Source organism: Copidosoma floridanum, unplaced genomic scaffold (genome assembly GCF_036245765.1).
Source record: "Copidosoma floridanum isolate Cflo_tuat_1 unplaced genomic scaffold, Cflo_Japanese_pri ptg000030l, whole genome shotgun sequence".
Lineage (NCBI taxonomy): Eukaryota > Metazoa > Arthropoda > Insecta > Hymenoptera > Encyrtidae > Copidosoma > Copidosoma floridanum.
Window position 1 is genome coordinate 3,507,816 of NW_028321907.1, and position 22,757 is coordinate 3,530,572.

Consider the following 22,757-nt stretch of genomic DNA (forward strand, 5'->3'; position numbering starts at 1 on the left):
CGGGCCCTTTTTATCGCGTCAGCTTGCAATGTTCCCTGTATTATATATACTCTTGCAAAGTGGGAGGCGTAGGTAAGTATCTGTACATGTATATACACGCGCCGAGCAGCAAAAAGCTCTCCCGATCAAGCCCGTGTATACGCGTGTCCGACAAAAAGATATCTTGAATCGTGCATGGGTTTACACGTATAGGCACGTGTAAAGCTTCGCAAGCGAGGAAAATCTTATTCAACGTTAAAAACGCAAATGAAAAGTTGAAGAAAAAAAAAGCACCTCTCCGTACACACGGTAAAATGCAAAAGGGCAAACGTGCCTCCTCTCGTAGAAGGGCTACTTGTATAATATGTCAGTATATAATATATATAGGGTGGAGAAAACACAGCGCGATGGAGTAAGCGCATTAACAGCGGCAGCAGTAAGTTGTGCACGATAGAGGTGTAGGTATATATACGCGTATACGCAGGATGAGAGAGCATCAGGTATATATATATATATATATATATATATAACACAAGTGCATCCAAGTTAAGTGTATATGCAGGATAGACGGATGAGAACTATCTCTCTTGAACCGGGGGGGGGGGGGGGAGGGAGGCCCCATAGAGCGGGACTGCAACGGAGAGAGATGCACCTCTACATTATAATATATACTTGTACCTACGGTGTATAATAGCCCACGGGGAGCATGGTATACCTGTCCGTTCGTTCTCCCTGTTTCTTCCTTGGCTCCGCTTTTTACCTCCTCCTCCTCCTCCTCCTCCTCTCAGTTTCTCGTGATTCTCCTTCTCTTCCTACGCTTGCGTGTATGTATGTATACATATATACCTACATTCTCCTGCTCATGCAGCGTCGTCTACCAACGAAAGAGTGAGAAACCGGTAGAGGGGCCCGCTGCTCTCTCCGCGAAGAGAAACGGTGGAGGAAGAGAAGGTGGTGGAGAGAAGTGAGAAAAGGGGAAGCGCATCGGGCAGAAAGGGCCCCGCGAAGGATATGTATGTATATATATAGGAGCCGAGAGAGGCGTAGGCGTGGTGGGGGCTGCGAGGGCCTCACTCACTCTCTCTCTCTCTCTCGTGTATACCCGGGCAGCCGAGTGCTCCCAAGAGAGACGGAAAAAAATACGGGTCTGTCTGTCTCTTTCTCTCTCGCGTACCAATGTAGCAGGCACGGAGGAGCCGCGGGCCCCCGGGCTCCTCTGCTGGTATGGTAGTCGAGCACGAGAGTCCGAGCCGAGCAGCAGCGGTAACACTCGTGCCGAGAGACAGTCTCTCGGTCAATCAGTGAGTGAGTGAGCGAGAGTACAGTACATCGGGGCCAGCCACTGCCCGTGGACACACCACAGTTTGCCCGCATACGCAGTTACGATTCACTCTGTTGTACGCACGCATCACCTGTACCGATTTGCCGATTTTTTTTTTTTTTTTTTTTGTTTTTTCCACCACCATCGTTCGGTCGTTTTGCCCGTGTGCCGGGGAACCGTACCGATCGTGACTCTCTCTTGTGACACGCGAGTGTGATAACTACCGATTGTTCAGTTGTTCAACTCCATAACCGAATACTTTCGAAACGACAGTGTACACTCATTTATATTTATTTTCGTTATCCAACGAAAGAAAATCCAACTGTGAATGGCAGCAGCTATTGCAACCGTGACTATGCCGGAGGCGCGGTGATAACAGGCGCCCGCGCCAGTGTCTCGCCCGTCCCAACCCCCCGTTTTTTTTTTTAATCCCTGCTCCGAGAGCACCATCGGCTCGGTTAGCCAGTGTGTGTATGTTGGGGCCTGATCAGCCGACATGCCGAAGATATTCCTGATCAAAAATCGGCTGCACCTGCAGCAGCAGCGCCTCCAGGAGTCGCAGCACCACGGCGGCAAGAGCCCCCCGTTCAAGGAGAGCCCGCTCGGTGCTGCCGAGCCGCTCAGCCTCATCGTCAACAAGCAACAACAGCTTCATGGTGAGCAATTGGTTTTTTTTTTTTTTTTTTTTTTTTTTTTTCCATCATACATACCGATTTTCGAGGACCTGCCGGGGAATCGGCCACAAAACTATATGTGTTACAGGTAGCCGTTGTCGCGTCGCGTCGTGATTGACAGCTGGCGCTATTCATAAATGTACACCTATTGTACTAACACATTTGCCATGCGCCAGCTGAGAATCAACGGTATAATACCTGCTCGGTTGTTATTACGTAAAGAGCTTCTTTTTTTTTGTTTTTTTTTTTTTTGTTTTCTGCCTTTGAAAAAAAAAATCGAGTTTAGACGAGCTGCACCTGTACGCGAGTAGCTCATTTTTTTGTTCTTCCTTTCAAAGCGTCTTCGAAAGCAGAGATAGAGAGAATACCATGTATTTAACGTTCGAGTGCACTGGTATATAATATACACGGAGAGGGAACTGGTTTTTCGGTTCCTCGATAGCACCTGTAGCGCTGCTGGGCTCGTTTTTTTTTTTTTTTTCCTCCCCGTGCTTCGCTCGACGCTTCAAAGGGTTGAAAAATGCGGCTCTTCGGGAATTCGAGAGGACGCTCCAAGATCATCCATCGAGAAACACGCAACAACTTCAAACGGGAGTACAACAAAATTGCCAAAACAAAAAGCCTCGGTGTAAAAGGCACGATGCGCCGAGTAAGATTTCCGCGTGAGAAAAATATCCAATGTTACATAAATAGCATAACCGCACGCATAGTCCACTCGCCCGTTAATATATACTCGATACAAAAATTACGCTCACCTTGCGAGCTTGCATTAACATTACAAGTCGCGCAACAATAAAAATAAATTACAGCCTCACCAAGAGAGAGAGAGAGAGTCGAGTGGAAAATAAATATTTAAATCTCGTAAATGTTATAAGGTCACGCGGGTGCACGATACGCAACATACCTGGTGCACGTACAAAAATCAACAATCGGGCGTACGGATAAACGGGAGAAAGCGTCCACGCGTTTGCACTCGAAGTATATAATCCCATTAGAGAGATTTCGCGAGGGCAAGGCCGTCGAAAGGAGCACCTGACAAAAAGGAGGAGAGAAAAAAGAGCGATACCTAATTTTGGTGTATACATGTATACATATATACAGAGGGCCGAATATATGGCGCATTTGAAACTCACCCTCGTGAAGGGGCTGGCACCACCTATTATGTCGCTGCTGCAGGCACCTGACACTGAACCTGCAGGTGCCCCCTCTCCCCCCAATGATCCTATACCCTTGCGATTTCTCGCTCCTCGTTAGCGAATGTATATGTACACGCACGCGCGCACACTACAGCGATGAAATGGCGCCGTCGGGAGTTTGCGCCCTTGAAGAAATTGCCAATCGGCCAAGGCGGCTCTCCTTTTCCTTCCTCCATATACCGTACACGCATCACATTACCCACTCGTTCTCGGAACAAATGTCTCTCCTCGCGATTTTCTCGATAAAAAAAAAAAGCTATTCTCTCGATCCGCGTTTTTTCCACCGTCCTCTTCCTCCTCCTGGCTATACACATATGTATACATATATATATATATGAACAATCGGCCGTGACGCGCATGTAACGTTATTTATCGAGGCAACACTGTCACGGACGCTTTATCTTTAGGTACTCGTGGTGTACAAAATTACGAGAGGAGCGCGTGTTTTTACATGCGGCAAGGTCCGCTATATATACATACGTACATCTCAATACATTCATACAGCTGACCTTCATCATATTCGTCGATCGGATGCTCGGCAGCCTCAAGAAGCCCTGGTATGTCCAAGATTCCACACTGAAACTTACAGGCACTCATTTCTCATCCAATCCACTCTCCTTCTGAATTCGCTGGGCATTACAGTTTTCGACATAAGGTTAAAAAATACATTTCAAACATTTCTTTTTAATAAATTGCTTGATTCTGATTCCCAAGATTGGAACCGTGAACAAGGCATTATCTCACGACTCTAAAAACATTTTAAAATTATTTTTAATAAAAACAAATCTATACAATCTTACTATAGTGTTAAAATAAGTCTAATCAATAACGTTAAATTTATTTATTGCCAAATTACACGATTATTACTATGACCCATTTTATTAATTATTTTGTCAATTCTAATTATATGTATATCGCGAACTATTACTTTTGTCAACTTCACTGTTAATCCTCTTAATCCATTGTTATTAATTATGTTGATTAATTGTTATGTATCCTATTATTCTATTAATTATCTGTAAATTATTTGAGAACCATACGTGGTTATACCACAAGGTTTGAATAAAGAATTAATCTAATCTAATCTAATACGGTTGATTATTATGATGCGTTACAATCGAGGATGGAAGTTTGTTAGTGCCTCTGTATAAATACGTAGTCTCGAGATTTAGTTGACGTAAGAATTTAGCGCCGCAGTTGTGATTACCGATTCGCGAGTCTCGATCGGCGTATGTCGCGCTTTAACGGTAAACATATGTACGTCTTTTGTGCCGTCCGGTATACGCATGCATATACACACACCTAACGGTAGCGGCGACTCCTTGCAATATCATCTTGTAAGAGCTTTTATTATTTTTCACTCGTACGACAAACAACGAAACGTCTCCCTATTTGAGAAAAAAAATTAATCGAAACAGGTACTTTGGGGAAGATTGACGAGCTATAGCCGCATTCCTTTGGGAGCTTTGGAAAGAAAAAAAAAAAACACCCCCTCGTATATATAATTGTGGAGGAGAGGTCCCGATGAAAAGGGATTTTCGGCGATTCCCGCGTGTGCAGCGCGCGCTTCGGATGTTCTCACACTCTCGGTGTATCTGTAGTATTTTTCGTAGCTCTCGCCACTTTGATACACCTACACGGGTATACACGCGCGTACGGAAAAAAAGGCCCAATGGCACAGCGCGCAACGGTAAAGTGAGTAGGAGGAGTTCGTCCCTGAAGGAAAGAGAAAGAAACAACACTCTCGGCGTGTATAGCCCCGAGTGTGTATATATATATATATATATACGATTCGTATCGTCCTCGAAACTGGTTTAGGAAAAAAAAAAAAAAAAAAAAAAAAGAGAAGAGGGAAAAAAACGAGGCTCATTCTCCCTCTCTATTCCTCTGCGCCTGTATTAATCGACGTTATGGTGTCTCGCTCGCACCACGCTGTGGCAGACCGCAGCCGCCCTTTTCCGCTGCCCGCCCTCCGCATTTATACATACATGTATACTTCTGTTATGGTAAACCGAACGCATTGTGTTCGTCGAGGATGGAAAAAAAAGATTCGGATAGGATTTTTTCGGGGGGGGGGGGGAGGAGCGGAGGGAGACTTTTTAGGAAAATAAATACCACAGTCGATACATCGAACGGAACACGGGGGCTATTTTTATTTTTATTTTTATCTCTTTTTTTTCCTTCCTCTCTGGGTCCTTCTTCTTCTTTGTTTTTTGCGGCCTTTTAAAGGAGCCTCGGCCCCATATGCGCTTGACCCGAGGTTTTTTCGCGCGTGTCGTAACGATAAAAAATTAGTTTTACGAATCAACGACCATCGTTGTTGTTGCCGTTATAGACCTCACGCGTTTGTTTGCAACTTTATTACTCGATTCTTGGTAAAATGCCAAGGTTTATTTTTTTTCCTCTCTATTAATAATATCGATACACGTGATTTTGCGTTGCACTCGAACGGTGATTTCAATGCCTCGCCGAGAGTGAAGGTGAGAGCTCGACTTTTCGATCGCTTCGATCAACAGGTATTCGTTGGAGGATTTACTGAAAGAAAAAAAAAAGAAAAAAAATGTATCAACCAACAAAGAATTTGATTCAATTTTTTTTATTTTTTTTTATTGTTTTGTCTCACCCCTCGGCGTCCAACAAAACACAGCGACAACGCGTTACAAACGGTACGTACACGCATACCGTAAACCGCATAATATATATTGTTACACGTGTGCCTATTCTTATATGTATATATCATGTACTCCACCTACAAAAAACAGATAGTACAATACGTATGTATGTGTATTTGTGTGCCCGCGCTATACATAAAACCCGACCCCAGCGCAACAAAACGTGCACACAATGGACGAAGGTGCGATAACAGCCGAGCCAGCGTTCGCTTTTTACGCGATCTCGGAGCTAGATCTCTCTCTCTCTCTTTCGTTGTTTCTTTCATTTCAGGACCGTGAAAGAAAAAAAAAAAAAAAAAAAAACGAAAAACAAGAACAACCGCATTATAGACGCACCCCATGGTATATACCTAAACGGAAAAAAGAGCACGCGGAATGTATACATTTTTGCACCTGTATAAGCTCCTCTGAGCATATATATGTACGCATTTAACAAGTAGATACTTACCGATATCTGCAATACGAAGGGGTGCATGCACATAGGTAAAACGTGTGCATGCACATAACGTATATATATACTAAGCATACGAAAACGGAGAGGTGAACCTGCCACCGTCACTGTTACTCACATACCCATGTTGTGTGCTGTGTACGGTGTACTATGTAGCAGCAGGTGCCTATATCAGGGTGCGCGCTCATCGAGACGAATTACAATGAGCGCGAGGCATGGTTTCTCCGTCTGGGCCCCCCTCTCTCTGTGCTGTTGTACATGTATATATATGTAGGCACACGGTTTAGGTGCACGGTACACATACGTAATGATAAAAAAAAAAAAAAAAAAAAAGGACGAGCGCGATATCTGTACCTATCACCGAGCAACGCTGCGCAGCGGAAGTGTCTGCACACGCGCGCGGGTTCACGATAGCGCGACCTGCACTCTGTTATATATGCTTATACACGACTTGTATCTCTCCGCAGCGTGTCTGTCTGTCTGTCTGTTCTTTGTACACATATTATGTGTATATATATGTTGGGCTCGGGAAAAAAAAGGAAAAAAAAAAAAAAAAATTGTGCTCGCGTGCGCGCATTCTACACCCAAGTACCTACTTATGTATACGCGGGTATAATGTTGTATATTCGTGCTTTGGTATGTTCCATAAGGCTGATGTAAGAGGAGTGCGGTACCGTTTTAATAAATTTTTTTCCCAATGATCCAAATGGCGATTCGATCGGTAAGGTATAAATGGACAGTTGTATCGACGGGAGGGAACGTATATATATATTTTACAGACCTTTAGGGGCTGCTGAAAATGATGTGGTTTGACTCGAGATCTCGGGAGACAAAGAGAAAATCTAGACGTCCGGGTGCTCGCGATTGAGTAATCTCGGCCGTTGGGCCTTTGAGATCTCCTTTCGATAAGCCACTTTGTGGCGCACAAGGTGGTTTTAAAATAATGCAGGCCGATACATCATATCTCCATCTCGCGCACGAGGTGTTCTTTCGGAACTCGTTAAGTATCGCCTGCTCGAGACGTTACACACGAAGGGCGCGATCGGTACAGTCGAGTTTTTTTTTTTTTTTTTTTTTTGCTCACCGTTTGTCATGGATTTTTCATTCTGGACACAAAAAATAAAGCAGAAAAACTCTTGATAAAACAAAAACATCGAAAGAGTAAAAAAGCAAAAAAAAAGCATAAAAAAGGACATGGAATCACAGAACCGTAGCATATACGTGTACAGTTCCGCGAACAGAGACGAGAGAGTCGCAGCAGGTATAGAGTATCTACCCATACAACGGCTCTTTTTCTGCAAACGCGAACTTTTACGCTTTCGCAAGGTCAGTGGAGACGAGGACCGAGAAGAGGAAGAAGTGGGAGCAGGAGGGGCTAAAAGACTCTCTCGGTGTATTACACACATATATATAAAGAAAGCAAAAACCAACGAAAAAAAATATATATATATATATATATATATATATGAAGAAGAGAGAGGCGGAGGGAGGAGGAGCGAAATCGCGGCAGAGATCCCGCATCGTGTACAGTAACACACGCGCGTTATACCTGTATGTATACATATATATATATATATATATATACACGGAGGGGCAGCAACTTATATTTTTTACCACCGTCACGGGAGAAACGGTCCTCACGACTCTCCGGCGCACCAGTATGCCCATACCTGCCCCTGCGTATGTATATATGCACGCGGTGTATCATCGGTAGCCCCGACTTGTTCTTCTCCGTGCAATTTTTGCGCTTTGGCTCGTGCAATAAAAACTAACGCGGTGCGGACGACGCCGAGCAGAAACAGGTTCGGGGCCCCAAGGCACGGAGACGCTGTGACCATAATTGCCCAAGGAGCCTTCCGTCCTCTCTCTGAGCCGGTGCCGATGGGCCGCTCAAGGAGACGACGCGTATAGCGGCTCGGCCAAATTGTTTTAAACGCCTCTTACATGTACATATATGCATTACATCCATTACGTTACCTAAACCCCACTATATATATAGTCTCGTCGTTATAATATTCATCGCAATAAAATATACACCTACATTAATACAATATACATCGAGTGTATAGACAACGAGCATATTGTATATTAATTAATATGTGCTCTAAATATTAACGACGAGCGAATAGTGCAGCGGATGGGCTAACGGTACACTTACGCGGACACGCGCGTGACACTTGCCATTTTTACCATCGTGTGTAATACATATTTATATATGTTGTATGCCGCAAGATTATGGGTTACATGAAGCTTTTAATCAGTCACGTGTATATATATATATACAGCACTGGAGTCATTTAGGTTTACCTACCAATAATATAATCTGATATTGCGGTAGACGCAATCTTGTTTGCGTTATCTCGTAATAAACGTAATACTAGTGGCCATAGCGATAATACCGGTGTACGTGGTCCATGTTACGGTCAATCCCCCCCCCTCTTACAACGTAATGTTGGTGTATTACCTATATTAATTACGTAAAATGCGCGACGCGTTACAAAACTAGAGTACCTAAGTACTACTTTTTCAAAGTGTATATGGCACAGTTGCCATTTCAACGGGTAGGGGTGAGGGGTGAAGAAATAATACCTGTTGGGTGTGCACCTACCAGTGTACGAGAAAATAAAAGAACATCGAGTTCGTGCTTTATCCTCGACTCCTGTTTGTACAGGTACTTTTTACCTCTGAAGTACATTTTACGTGTAGGTGGCTATACTCTCGCGATGGCGCAACGGAACGACGCCTCGGGGCGTATTGTGTGTACGTACCTATATACCGTGTACATGCGCAGGGGGCCCTGACCGAAATTCCCGCTTGGCTATGGGGGCCAAGTGCATATGTATACGCGCTCGCGTCTGTCTCGTCTCGATTCCCCCCCCCCTCCCTTCATTAAGTAAACGCTATCGCGATCGTCGTCTCTCTCGGCGATTTTCGAGCACGAGGAGAAAAAGGAAATTTGTCGTGAGTGCACAAACCACCCCGAGGCGATGTGGTACATGTTTAACCGAATGGGTTCAGGGTCGCCGGAGTCGAAAAAGTCGTGGGATTACGATTATTGGGGGGGGGGCTTGTGTTTCTCGTCCTTTCGATGGCTTTACGAGCTCCGCGTGTAGATGTTTTTTTGACGATTGGCGCGTTGACCGGTGCACGCAGCCAAAAACGATGATTCACCGTGGCGTGACTAATCGCGACTCCGAATCGGGTGCACTTGATTTTTTCGACAAATGTACCGTAAATAAGTTAGCGCGTGTATACCTACTATAATACACGTACATATATGGCTTTTTGCGAAACTTTGGATGTGTATGGTATACAGCACGTGTGCAGGGGGGGGGATAAAAAATCGCTCTCCTTGCAGCAACCTTGCTCGCGCGCGCTCTCCTTTGTCCGCCGATTCTGATCTCCTTCTTTTTTTTTTTTTTTTTTTTCCCTTCCACCTTTCTTTTGTGCGTTTTCTCTCGCACAGGTCTTTTCGCGAGTACCTGTACATTTATACATGTGCAACGCGATGATTCTGCGTAACGGATTGAGCTCAGGGTGATCTCTCTCGCGTATACGTGTGCTTTTTTTTACTGCAGAAGGAGGAGATTGTCATTTTTTTTTTTTTTTTTTTTTTTTTTTGGACCCACGCACATTGCGGGCTTTAAATTAGTTTGTAATTGCGTTTTGATTTTCGCCGCGTTTATAATATATATATATTACATGGTGCACCTGCGTAATTACGGGTGCATCGAATATTACCCTTTTTTGTTTGTTTGTTTGTTTTATTTGCTGTTTACTGTATACATTTTTAGCAGTGGATGGGCGGTTGTGGTGACATTGGCTTAAGAATCCGAAATAAAATATTTAATCCCACTATTTTTCTCAACTGAAAATCGTTAACATTAAAGTGCTAAAGAGACTACCATCATTGCTACAAACCACTAGTACGATTTTGTTGTCCGTACTATGCTCTCCCCGGGCGCTTGGGCTTAATTATATTCTCGCGTAAGAGTATAGTACACCGCGAACGGTGTGCGGGCATACGGGCACACGTATAATGTAATGTAATATATACATATATCTGAAAGCCGTAATCATTAATGGAAGCGAGCTGTATGTACATGTACCACCAGGTGTTTGTCTCGGCTGGGGTGATATGCGTGTCGCTCTTCCTTTTTTTTTTTTTTTTTTTCGACGTAATCGTGACACTTGCGCGATATTTACAATACTCGGCTGGGCTATCATGGGGGAGAAAAAAAAAGTGAAATCTCCAACTCGGCGATGCTTCGATAGCTAGTTTGTTGGTGTTTTGTTACACCGTTTTCGTGTCGATGATAGTACAGCGGCTTCGCAATGAATTTATTTTTTTTTACAAGTTTTACACGGTGCTACTTCCTGAAGTGAATCCACTGATTTGAAAAAAATACAGCCGCGGATGTTGTCGAAAATGTTCGCGTGCCCCAAGCTCCTTGTATCGGTCAACAACATCGGTCTGCGGGTATGGTTGGTCCGTCCTCGTTGTTTACCGATCTTTGCCTAAATCTTTGGGCACACGCAAAAATCGTCACGTTCGCAAAACGGTGCGAAATGTGCGAACGGAGGAAAAAAAAAAAAAAAAAAGAAAGAAAGAAAGAAACAAGCACAACGCCGTAGGTGTATTATGCGATTTTTGCGAATCCCGTGCACTTTGTGCGACAGTTGAGCGTGTACGCACGAGAGCTCGAGAAAGAGAGGCGTGAAAAAGGATTTCTGGGAGTGGTGTGTGTACTCAAGCGCGCTCTATTCATGCCCCGATGCTCGAACGCACGTGCAAAGTTTGCATCGTAAATTTTGCAGATTCTCCCTCTCTCGGACCAACACGTTTAGCGATAACCCGAGACGTTGCTCACATGAACACACACGAGCGCGAAATCTCTTACCGATTCTTACACCGCACTTTTCACTCGATATATACCAAAGATCTTTGATCCATATGCGGCTACAAGCGAGCTAATAAATTTATTCTAGTGTACATACGTGTTTGGCCGATTTTAATTACCTGCCTGCTATACCATACAGGTTTTTATTATATCAACGGGGCACTCGTACGCGCAAACTGGTTTGGTTACGCTCGTACGGTGTAATTGCTAATGGGCCCGACGCGCGAGTGTGAGCCCAATTCGTACCGTGTAAATTTGCCTCGATTCTTTTTTTTTTTTTTTTTTTTTTTTTTTTTCAAACTCTACACATCTATGTACATACATCAGCCGGAGTCTCTCTTCTGTTTTCATCCAACGGAATGTCTTTCCTGTACACGAAACACCGAAGCAAAAGGATCCATCTCGATATTTGATGGGTAATCAATCACAGCTCGAAACGATTCATCAACGATCTTCGATCGCAGCTCTGATTTCTCGAAAGAAAATCTCCCGAGGGACACGAGTGATGTACATATCTCCGGAGTCCCCGTGGGGCATATAAAACACACGTTATTATCATTCGGCGCGTAAACACGCGTCCTCGATGCCGCGCGGCGTTTGAATCTTAAATTACCATAAGGTCGCGCCATGAGCAAACGCTTCGCAACGCAATATATTACACACTTACTTTTCGTCCTTCGCGCGTAAAAAAAAAAAAAAAAAAAAAATCGGCGCGCGTGTGTGTCTACCCCCCGAAAAATCAGGTCCGACAGCTGGAAGCGGGTATCTTACGTATAATATATACAGGAGGCATTAAGAACCTATCGGTATACTCGCGACATTGAAACGTCGGGAGTACATGTAACGCGCGCGTACCCTATGTATTACACACACATATATACTTATAAATGCAGTGGCCGCGAGACGACGACGATATATATAGTGTATAATATATACGCCACTGTACCACCTTAACCAACTCCCCCCGACTGGCTCTGTCCGACAATGCCGTGAAACGGCCGCTACGCCGACATTGACCCGAATTTCGTCGCGGCCGATTGGCTGCGATCGGCCACACGTATATATCTTTTTGTTTGCTCTGTTTTTTTTTTTTCTTTTTTTTTTTTATTCCCCCAACTTCAAAGTCTCACAGCGAGTCCGCGCTTTAATCACACGCGCATACGAGTTAGGCCTCATTTCTTTTTTTTTTTCTTCGCAACCTGCACCGATAATCCATACACAGACCGTTAGGCATACCGATCTCTCGTGCGTTCCCGTCAAGCCTGCCGCGCCTAATGATTTAGCGCCACCATCCGCACTCCTATATACGTATCGATCAAAGCCCGAAAAGGTGCGCCTCGAATCAATGGATACTGTTACGCTGGTGAAAAAGTACACGCAATTTGCGAAATTCCTCTCTCGGTGTTTTATCCCAACCCACCTATTTTTTCTTCGGGTAAAATCACCGTGTACCAAAGGGTCATTGGATACACTTGTAAAGTCTGCCCTTTCTCGCCGGAGGTGGGTGCAAAAAAAAAAAAAAAAAAAATCGCGCGTGTGTGCTCCGATGGTCGGGCATCAAAATCACCGGTATAATATGGTACACGCTACACCGATGGGAACGAAAGAGAAAAAGAGTGAAGGATACACACACGTACGCGGCTCATATACGTATAATAAATACAGTACGCTCTCGGTCTTTCTTTATCGGGCATTGGAGTCTCCCTCGCTATCCAGTGTCTATACGTGTGACGCTGGTTGTTACTCCGCGGAGCTTATATATATACGTGTATTCGCATCGTAGAACGTCCCCCATTTTTTTTTTTTTTTTTTTTTTTTTATTTGCCCGATGTCAGCGCGTTTCTTGCACTGCACTCTCGTACACTTACCCGCGTCTGATGTTACTTTCAGCGAGATTCCCCGTTTCGCGTACATCACTTTCCTCCACGAGCCGCCAAGAGATGCTGGTATACCGTGATCGTGCGAAAGGAATGAAAATAAAACGACTGGTAATGTCAAGTGCGATGCTATTGTTTTTTTGGATATTACGCACACACACTCGCGTATAAACATGCAAGTAAGTGAGAGGAAAGTTCTTGCGAGGCCATTATTTTCCAGGTGACGGTGTCGAGGGCCTCTTTACGACCATACGTATGCAACCCGTTCCTACGAAGAGCCGTCCGGCTTTGTCTTCTCGCACGTACATTTTTTCTTCTTCTTCGTGCTTCGTTCGCTTCAATGTATACCCATACTTGACTTGCGTTTAGCTCGAAAAGGGGCCCTTTAATGCACTCTCTTGGAACAAAAATGCCTTTTTCAGGGAATAACCGTGACGGTGCGCTTTCGGCAACGCCCCGAAGAAAAACACGTGAGCGTACAATAACGCACGCCTCTACCTGCTTGAAAAACCCGAAAAATACCGTGGTGAGAAAAGCCAAAAGGGCGGGGGGTGGACAAAGTTCATATATCAAGTGTACTTAGTCGGGGATCGGGACAGGGGGGAAAAAAAAAAGTAAGTAAACAAATAAACAAAACAAAGTATCGGCAAAGGGTCATCGAGTCAAAAGTGACTCAATGCGCTCCGTCATCAGCTGCAGGGTACGTAACAAAAATAGAATCGTAGATCGTTTCTGGAATAAATCGGCGTCCTTCGATTTTCCGACTTTCGAGCGATACAGCAGAGGAGGAGGAAAAAAAAAAAACAGCGAGCTGTAATTGCCGAGATTTACTGTTAATGGCTCAAAGATTTAATTGGCGCTACAGAGATGATTAATCCGCGTCGACGCGTGTTTCTCGCGCGAGCTCTTCCTCCCTACGTATAGCTCGTATTTCAATCTCGATTTTTGGTGCGAATAAATCGAGAGTCCCATCGTATTCCTGATGAAACGGAAGCACGAGGATTTCTCGGAAACGATGGTGTATAAAAAAAAGAAAGGGACGTCGATCGAAAGAGAAGAAAAATATCCTGCGGTGCGTCGATGGACCGCGCGGTACTTGCTGGCTCAGCTGTGCTTTTTTTTTTTTTTTTCCTCCTACTCCTCCGGTTCTCTCAATTTTTACGAAAGTCCAAACGGGTTTCGAAGGTTACCTAACGCCCGCGCGTGTGTCTCGGCGCGAGAGAGCGACCCCCGCCATTTTGGATGCTCTAGGCATATATTCGTGACGTATAATACGTGCTGACGTAATCTCCTATGGCCTCTATTGCGCAAATGAAAGAACGGTGCCTTTTATTTTTATGCTCATCGGCACCGTTTTCGATCGCTACAAGTACGCGTATACTCTCGGTATTTCGTGGAAGATATGCACCTTTGCTCCAACCTCTGCTTTTTCTCTTGTCATTGGTGCCCCCTTTGGACTGGCTTGGAATTTTAATTTGTATACCTCCTTTGCGTATATAATTTATATGTCCAGGTCTGTGCCATCGTTTTTATTTACGAGAGTTGCGCCACATTGCGATTAATCATAAACACACACGGTCTAACATTCAAGTATCTCCCCGTACATACGTCGATTCATCGCAATGAGAAAAAAAAAAAAAAAAAAACAGTTCTCGTCGCTTAGTTAAACACACACGTAAGCAGCACCGATTTCACTTTTTGGCCCAACAGCGTGTACAGCTATGCACTAAACACTTTAATATACTTGCCCGTGAGTGCTATTGCGTTGTATATATTTGTGTTGTGTACATTAGTCTTGCGGTCGGTCTCTCCTTCCCACGGAGAGAAAAGAAGAGACGCGGCTCCGATGATATGAACGCTCCTTTGTACAAGCATATTGTATATAATATATGTATATACCTGTACGCGCGGAGTGTGCGAAAGAAAAAAAAAAAAGAAAAAAAACAGCTCCCTCGTTTCCGCTCGGCGGAACTCTCTGTGTCAAAGTCAAGACGACTATTACGAGGACGACGGTATATATACACGCGCTCGCGCTTTGCTTAGACGCCCACCTTGTACAGGTAGCCTCTTGTAACGCGCTGTTCCTCGAGCCGTTGCGCAGCTGCCACGAGACAGCTGCTCGCGAATCCACTGCTCTTGGTGATTGCTTTTTTTTTTCTTCCTCTCTTCTCTCTTTTAATTTAACGCCCATACCTATATATATGGTAATTGATTATTGCCAAAGACGAGTTTTACAAAGGGGCAAAGAAAGCGAGAGATGTGACGATTTTGTTTTCGGTTGCAGGTCGAGACAAGCAGTCGGAGGATGAGCGGGTCAAAAGCCCCGAGTCGTCCATCTCCCGAGCCGGGGGTTCGCCGGCCGGTGGCCCGCCCCTGGCATCCGTCGTCCCGGCGTCGCTGTCAGCCACCGCGAGCCGATCCAGCTCGAGTTCACCGTCCCCGAGTTTACCAACGACGACGCCGGCGCGGCGCTTCATCTCGAGCATCCTCGGGGGCGACGTGCCCTACGGCAGCCGGAACCACGTGCTCAGCCGGGCCGCGACGAGGCCCGACGGCCAGCAAAAACTCGGGGTGGCGGTCAAGTCCGAGCGGGTCGAGCTGCCGAGGCCGGTGACGCCGCCCCGCACCCCGAGACCTGAGCCCCCGACCCGGGTCTCGGTCATACAGAGGGTACCCCCCAAGGCCCAGAGCCTCAGGCGCGACGAGACCAAGATCGAGCTGCCACGCGCCCAAGAGCCGGAACAGGTGAGTCCACGTCAACAATTTGTCCCTCCCCCCCCCCCAAGTCCACATTCCTTACACTTTTATTGGGCCCGTGGGTGCACTCGAGTGCGCGTCTTATCCGACAAAAAGTCCGAGTGCACTCGTATCATTCCATTCTCTATATATAATACCGACCCCCACGTGTGTATATATTGGTTTGAAAAAAAAAAAAAATCCCTCAGGACCAGCCGATCGACTACGCGGTGCCGAAGCGCAACAAGGACAAGGATTCCGAGGAGAGTGGCAAGGAGCGCGGTCGGGAGGGGGCCAAGGCGACGCGGGCGCCCGTGGCCGGGAACTCGATAGCTCGGCCCCTGCTGGCCATGAGGTTGAGCGCCACCGGGCCCCAAGTGCACTCGGCGGCCAGCGGCCACGGCAGATCCAGCAACGCGAGCGGAGGCGGTGGAGCCCACCACCAATCGGGTGGCTCCTCTGGCTCGGGTGGCTCCGGCTCCTCCGGCTCGGGTGGTGGCTCGTCCGGCTTCGCCTCGGGCGGTGGTGGCGCTGGTGGTGGTGGAGTCTCGGGTGGCAGCGGGGGCGGTATGAACCCAGGTGGCAACGGGGGCAGGGGCAATTACGGGCCGAGCTCCCCGCCCACGGGCTCGCTACCCCCGTTCTACGAGAGCCTCAAGGGTGGCAACAACCTCGCCAACTTTGCCAACCAGTACAACGGTGAGTGCCGCTTTTGGCCCCCAACTTTTATGTTTTGTGTAGACGTATTGTAATATGATGAATGGATCGGGCAACAGGCAACGGGTACTTGACGGCGTCGCCGGCGATGGGGATGGAGTGCGACACCGGTCAGGACGGCTCTTTGAACCCGCAGCAGCACCCGTACGCGGCGCAGGAGGCCAAACAGTACTCGCTCCTGCAGAACGTGTGCGCGTCGTATGGCATCGGGGTGAAGGAGGAGGAGGACCTCACGGTCTACAAGATACCCTCGAATGACCTCCTCGGCAGCCAGTACGGGGCTTACGACGTGGCCGACTCCAACATGATGCTCGACGTCTCGGGGTCGGTTGGGGATCCGCTTCAGTTCTCGGCGACCCTGACCTTCAGCTCGGACCACACGGCCCTCCTCGAGAGCCTAAGCGACGCCGCGGACCTGTTCAGATTGCCGGTGGAGGAGACGGCCGGTGAGCTGCTGGACGAGGCCCTTCACTCGCCCGGGTCGGCCGGGAGCAACGGCATGACGGCCCAGGACGGCTCGCTGGGCACGCCCGTCGAGCCGAGCGTCGATCCCTTCCCCGAGCACAGTATCGGCCTCGCGCGTGCCTTCGACCACCCCAGGTATGCAATCGTGTACTTTTTTTTTCCACCATAATCTTACGTGTGTACATGCGGATGAAGACTTTAAAAGTACAGTGCTAACAAAGTACGAGTATTCGCAGACATTACGGGGTGCCGCAGCATCACTTTGGCTCGTCGAAGCTCTCGGGGCTCTACTCGAACGGGGCCACGGGGGACTCGGGCTACCAGAGTTTATCCAAAGAACGCTCCGAGCTGGGCCTTCACGGCGAGCCCCAGCAGCTCCAGCAGCTGCAGATCCAGGTCCAGCTGCAGCAGCAACAGCAGGCCATGTCGCCGCACCAGCATCACCACCATCAAGGTTTGCTGAGTCCTGGTCTCAGCTTTACTGGCAGTGGTGGGCCTCTCTCTCTCTCTCAACTAAACCACTCTTTCACTCCACCCCCCCCCCGACCATCTTCTTCCCTTCCCTTTAGTGTTGTACCATACTAACTGGGTGTAGATGAATCAGCAGTAGCTTCATGATAATACATAATTTACTCTATCGGTTGGCTGATGTGACTTTTAACCCTCTGTCCGATTAACGCTGTATACCATGCACGGCCCATTTAAAATACAAGCAGCTCCAATGTAAATGGAAATTGATGATGTCGACAGGATTGGAACTAGATTCGGGTAGCAGTGCGGGTGGTAGCTTGCCGAGTCCCGGAGCGGGTAGCTGTTCGTTGGACGCTACCTCGACCAGCGGGTCGCCGGCTTGCGGGTTGATGGACCACGCGCCGAGCCCGTCCGGGGTACCGTCGAGCACCTCCTCGGCCACCGTCGAGCCTCCGCTCACGCAAAGGGTTGGTGTACTCCAGCAGAGGGTAAGCAACTCGGCTTGATCTCGGCAAAGGCATACGCGCGTCTGATTTTTTTTATATTTTATCATTCCTTCTCCAAAAGTCGTTTATCCATACATGTATGTATATATGTATATGCAATGCCAATCAACTTGAGGGTGCTTAATCCGAAAAATTCAATCATTCAGATTGTTTGTCGTTACTGACGCATCCTGCGAGCTATCTCGCTGTATGTACCTCTCGGCTAACGAGGCGTTTTTGTTTTTTTTTTCCTTTGCAACACAGTTGGGACTTCCTGGCGACGTGCAGCTGGAATTCGTCAACGGAGGCCATGGCATCAAGAATCCATTGGCGGTCGAAGGCCAGCGGCAAACGACGGGCACGCGTGACGAGGAACGCACCGCGAGACCGCCAACCGGCAAGGTAACGCAATTTCCTTTCGTCGAGCCTCTCGCACTTTTCCTTTTTTTTTCCCGATTGTTTCCCGATCTTTTGTATTTTAGACGGTGATCTTGACATTTTTCTTGCCCCGCGTTCTTCCTGTTGCGCGCGCTTTAGGAAAAAAAACAACAAAAAAACAAAGAAACTCAAGGTCCGTGCAGTCAAGTTCATGACTAACGCGCGCGAGAAATCGCATCATCGGTAGAGCAAAAAAAAATGTCAAGGTCTACTCCTACGCCGCTCCATATTATGTCCTAGTAGCTAATGCGTGATTAGAGAAAACGGTATAGTTGCCACTAGACGCGTATTCGAACCACTTGGGTTTTCCCGTTGCAGGAGGACGATCCGAACAGGTTCGCCTGCCGGGTCTGCAACAAAAACTTTAGCCTGCAGCGATTGCTGAACCGACACATGAAGTGCCACAGCGACGTCAAGCGTTACCTGTGCACCTTCTGCGGCAAGGGCTTCAACGACACCTTCGACCTCAAGAGGCACACCCGGACGCACACCGGGGTACGGCCCTACAAGTGCAACCTCTGCGAGAAGAGCTTCACCCAGAGGTGCTCCCTCGAGAGCCACTGTCTCAAGGTCCACGGGGTCCAGCACCAGTACGCCTACAAGGAGCGTCGCACAAAGGTAACAAATACACCACCACATTGTCTTGAAGCGCCTCTCGTTTGTCCTTAACCGTGAAAAACACTCAACGTGTTCGGTACGACCAACAGGTGTACGTTTGCGAGGAGTGCGGCCACACGACGCAGGAGCCGGAAGTTCATTACCTCCACCTGAAGGACAAGCACCCCTACAGCCCGGCCCTGCTCAAGTTCTACGACAAGCGGCACTTTAAGTTCACGAACAGCAACTTTGCCAACATGCTGCTGCAGGTGCGCACGTAGACAAAAAAAAACGAACACAAAGAAGAAAAACACGAGCCGACCTTGCGTTGTATAAAAGCGAACTATCATTATCATTATCATTTTACTATTAGTTACAAATATTATTTTATCACTGTCATTATAATTATAATTATTATTAATCTTATAATAACAATTAATTTAATCAACACTGTACGAAAATTGTTATGGACGCGCGAAATCCGTTGCTCGAAACAGCTCTGTTCATCGTTGCTCTGCCTTCGCTTCGTTCTTCCGGTTGAGATGGTCTTGAAAATAGGGTGACTCCAACGAACAAAAAAAAAAAAATAATAATAATAATGAAAATTTGCAACGATAAGCAAAGTTACAAAAATCTTCCGTGCACACGCGCGTGTACATCCGCAGTACGAAAAAAAAAAAAAAAAAAACAACCAAAAAAAAGCAAAAAAGAGAAAAAAGCACAAGTGACAACTGCTCGTGTGAATCTCCAGGGTGGTCTGCTGCAGCGGGACTCGCGAAACGCCGACAGCTGCGTCAAGTCCGCCTCCAAGGGGCTCGCGACGACTCAGCTGCGCCGGGCATCGACCATCCTCCACATGGGCCGAGCCACCACGTTCTAACCCCGAGATTCTGCCGCAACTGTTATAGCATCGGGGATGACGACTCGAGGGAGCGATTTACCCTCTGTTTTATATATGCATACATATGTATACTATATATACATATTGATGCATGCACGGATGGACGATCGACGAAGGCGATGTACAGATGATAACGAGACAAAATACTATATATTTATTATTATTTTATGGCACACGTTCAGTATTTAACGTATCGACTCTGTTAGGCAGTATAATTACAACTTACTACTCTATTATTTTTATTATTTTTTTTTCTCCAGCAAGTTGCGTTTACGGGGAGGGTGGGAGGCGGGTACCTATATGTTAGTTTTTAAACCTTATTCGAGGACTGCGTTAGTATATATAAAATAAAATACGTTTAGCCTGGCCCAAAGACTTGGATTCAACGTTTCAGGAATGTTATGTAAAACTGCGGTGCGTTTTTACTCCTCCCCCGTTTTTTTTTTTTTTTTTTGTTCTTCTTTTTCAATGCAAAGTGTATTGTTGTGCTCCGCGGTCCGGTTGTCTGGTTCACTCGCGATCGATCGATTCAAAGAGATGTACGGCACGTTACGTTGCTTTCCGACTTTGCGGGCTGTATTTTTTTTTTTCTTTTTTTTCGAGGCAAGAGGTCTTTTACGTTTTTCTGTAAGGATAAAAGTGTCACTGTTGACATTTTTAAGCAGCGACTGGTTAACGACTGAAAAAAAAAAAACGTTTGATACGTAATACAATGAGATCCATAGGCAATCAACAAGCTACAGACTTTATGGAATATTAATCACTGCTCGACGTTGGGGATCTCTTGAGAACTAAGGAACAAAGGATCAACTCTATGGTGTACTATATACAATTTATACATATGATATATGCAAAGAAGATTGCGTTATCGCAATCATCGATCGACTGACGTGGTAGATACTTATATATGTTTATCATGATAATGTACTTATAGCGAGGGAGAATATAATTTTTTTTTTTTCTATTCTAATCATTCATTTGTGTAGAGTTTACGCGCACTTTGTTGAATAATGTAACCTGTGATATAGAGCGACAGAGAAAAGCATGTTTAAACTATTTTTCGTCTCGCGCATAAAATAATGTACACATCGAAATTCGCTTCAGTACTTATATGTATACATTGGAGCCATTGTGCTCTATACGAGGAGGATTTTTGTCATTGTAGTTTATATGCTTGCGCGCGAAACATTATTATTGATTACTATGAAAATACATTCCCATGTACTTAGTAACTAAATATATATATATACATGTACACGTGTAAGTATTATTTAATAAAAATACGTACGCGTGCACTTTGCAAAATAATTCACAAATCGGGATTTCGTGCAATTTTTCTCGGTGGTAGGAACGAAACAAATCTCGTAAAATTTATGTATGTGTAAAACGAGATAGCCGACGTTGATCTTGTACTTGTTGTTTCTTTTTTTTTTGTTCTCAATACGGCGGCAAGAAAAAAAACAGGGGACTTGAAAGGTGCTCTTCATAAATCAAGGGAGGAATTAAATCTTCTTGTAAGGTGAACGAAAGACGAGGTGCTTTTCCACGTAATACACAGTTTCAACGCGTTAATGCATTCCGAGCAGATATATTGTAAATAGTACATTAATAAATATATATATAAATATACAAATTTGTTTTATAAGTACGTTATAGGACGTTTCATTACAATTAAGACAAAAGAGAGATAAATATACTATAATAAGATGGAGCTGGTTGACGAGAATCTCGAGATGTAACGTGGATCGAGTATTTATTATATTTTCCAATGAAGAAGTGTAATTAATATTTTGCAACGAAATATAATATATATGTATACACGCTATATATAAACTTATTTATAATAAAATCAATGTTTCCTTTGCAACGACAAAGATTTCCTTTCAACTTTTATTCAATTATCGATTATTATGTTGTTTTCGATATGCGTACACACAATTTAAATTGTGGTCGTTATAATATTATACAATTGTAAAGTTCTCGTTTTAAGCAAAAAAACTATTTATGTTGGTGACTGTAAATAACTTTTGAACGACATTTTGGCTGCTTTCCAGGCCAGCGTGGCTCAAAATTTTAGTCTTAAAAATTTAGTACCTTGCGTATTTTAATTATCATTTAAATTAAGAATAATCATATTTTGTATCATAGCGAGAGATTGTTAGTACATTTTAATCATTATAACATAACAATATACTATTTGTATTATTATTAATATTATTATTATTATTATTAATCGATGGATGATTCATTAAAGAGTAACGAAACAAATGCGAACAAAAACAAGAAATCTTATTTTATCCACTCTAATACTCAAGAGAATGAAAAAATCAGTTATAAAATGATGTTGCAATTGGCGCGATTCCATCTGCATTACATTTAACTATTTAATTTACATTCAGTATTGTTTTACCATCTTTGCTGCTACCGTCAAATTTTGTACTTTGTTGACGATTTTTGTTGTTGACTTGAGGGACCAAAAAAACAATACAATTTTTCTAAACGCATAGACTTCACTTTGAAAACAATCATGATAATTTTTTTTTTTTCATTAGTACCTCTGTATTATTATCGTTGATAATATAACGGTTACTACCCTTATTAATATTATCACATCATTGATATAGCTAAATACATTATTATAAATATATTTATCATCGTTAAGACCAACGCATACAAATGTTATTATAGTATATGATGAAGAAGTGCATACCAGAGATTGTATGCGAAGCGCGATTTGAACTACGTCTACACTAAATAAAAAAAATATCCCAATGATTTTATTGCGCGCTTATATGAATTTCCTGATTGTAAAAGCTGCGTAATTAGCGTTTTGCAAGTATGAAAATAAATAATTTACAGCACAAAGAGTTGAGTGT

At 45.0% G+C, this 22,757-nt stretch overlaps 1 protein-coding gene across 2 annotated transcripts; it reads left to right on the plus strand.

Moving 5' to 3' along the window:
- The first annotated feature begins 1,414 nt into the window (after nt 1–1,414).
- LOC106638775 (transcriptional regulator ovo) lies at nt 1,415–22,748 on the plus strand. Of its 2 annotated transcripts, none has more exons than XM_089596733.1 (10): nt 1,415–1,956; nt 15,356–15,816; nt 16,017–16,506; nt 16,584–17,124; nt 17,226–17,479; nt 17,740–17,927; nt 18,210–18,347; nt 18,702–19,001; nt 19,091–19,249; nt 19,732–22,748. In XM_089596733.1, the coding sequence occupies exons 1-10, from the start codon at nt 1,797–1,799 to the stop codon at nt 19,858–19,860; spliced, it is 2,820 nt and encodes a 939-aa protein (XP_089452859.1). In that variant the 5' UTR covers nt 1,415–1,796; the 3' UTR covers nt 19,861–22,748. The 2 variants fall into 2 exon arrangements, with proteins under 2 accessions (XP_089452859.1, XP_089452860.1); XM_089596734.1 differs by having other exon boundaries at nt 15,362–15,816; nt 17,740–17,948.
- Nucleotides 22,749–22,757: the final 9 nt, after the last annotated feature.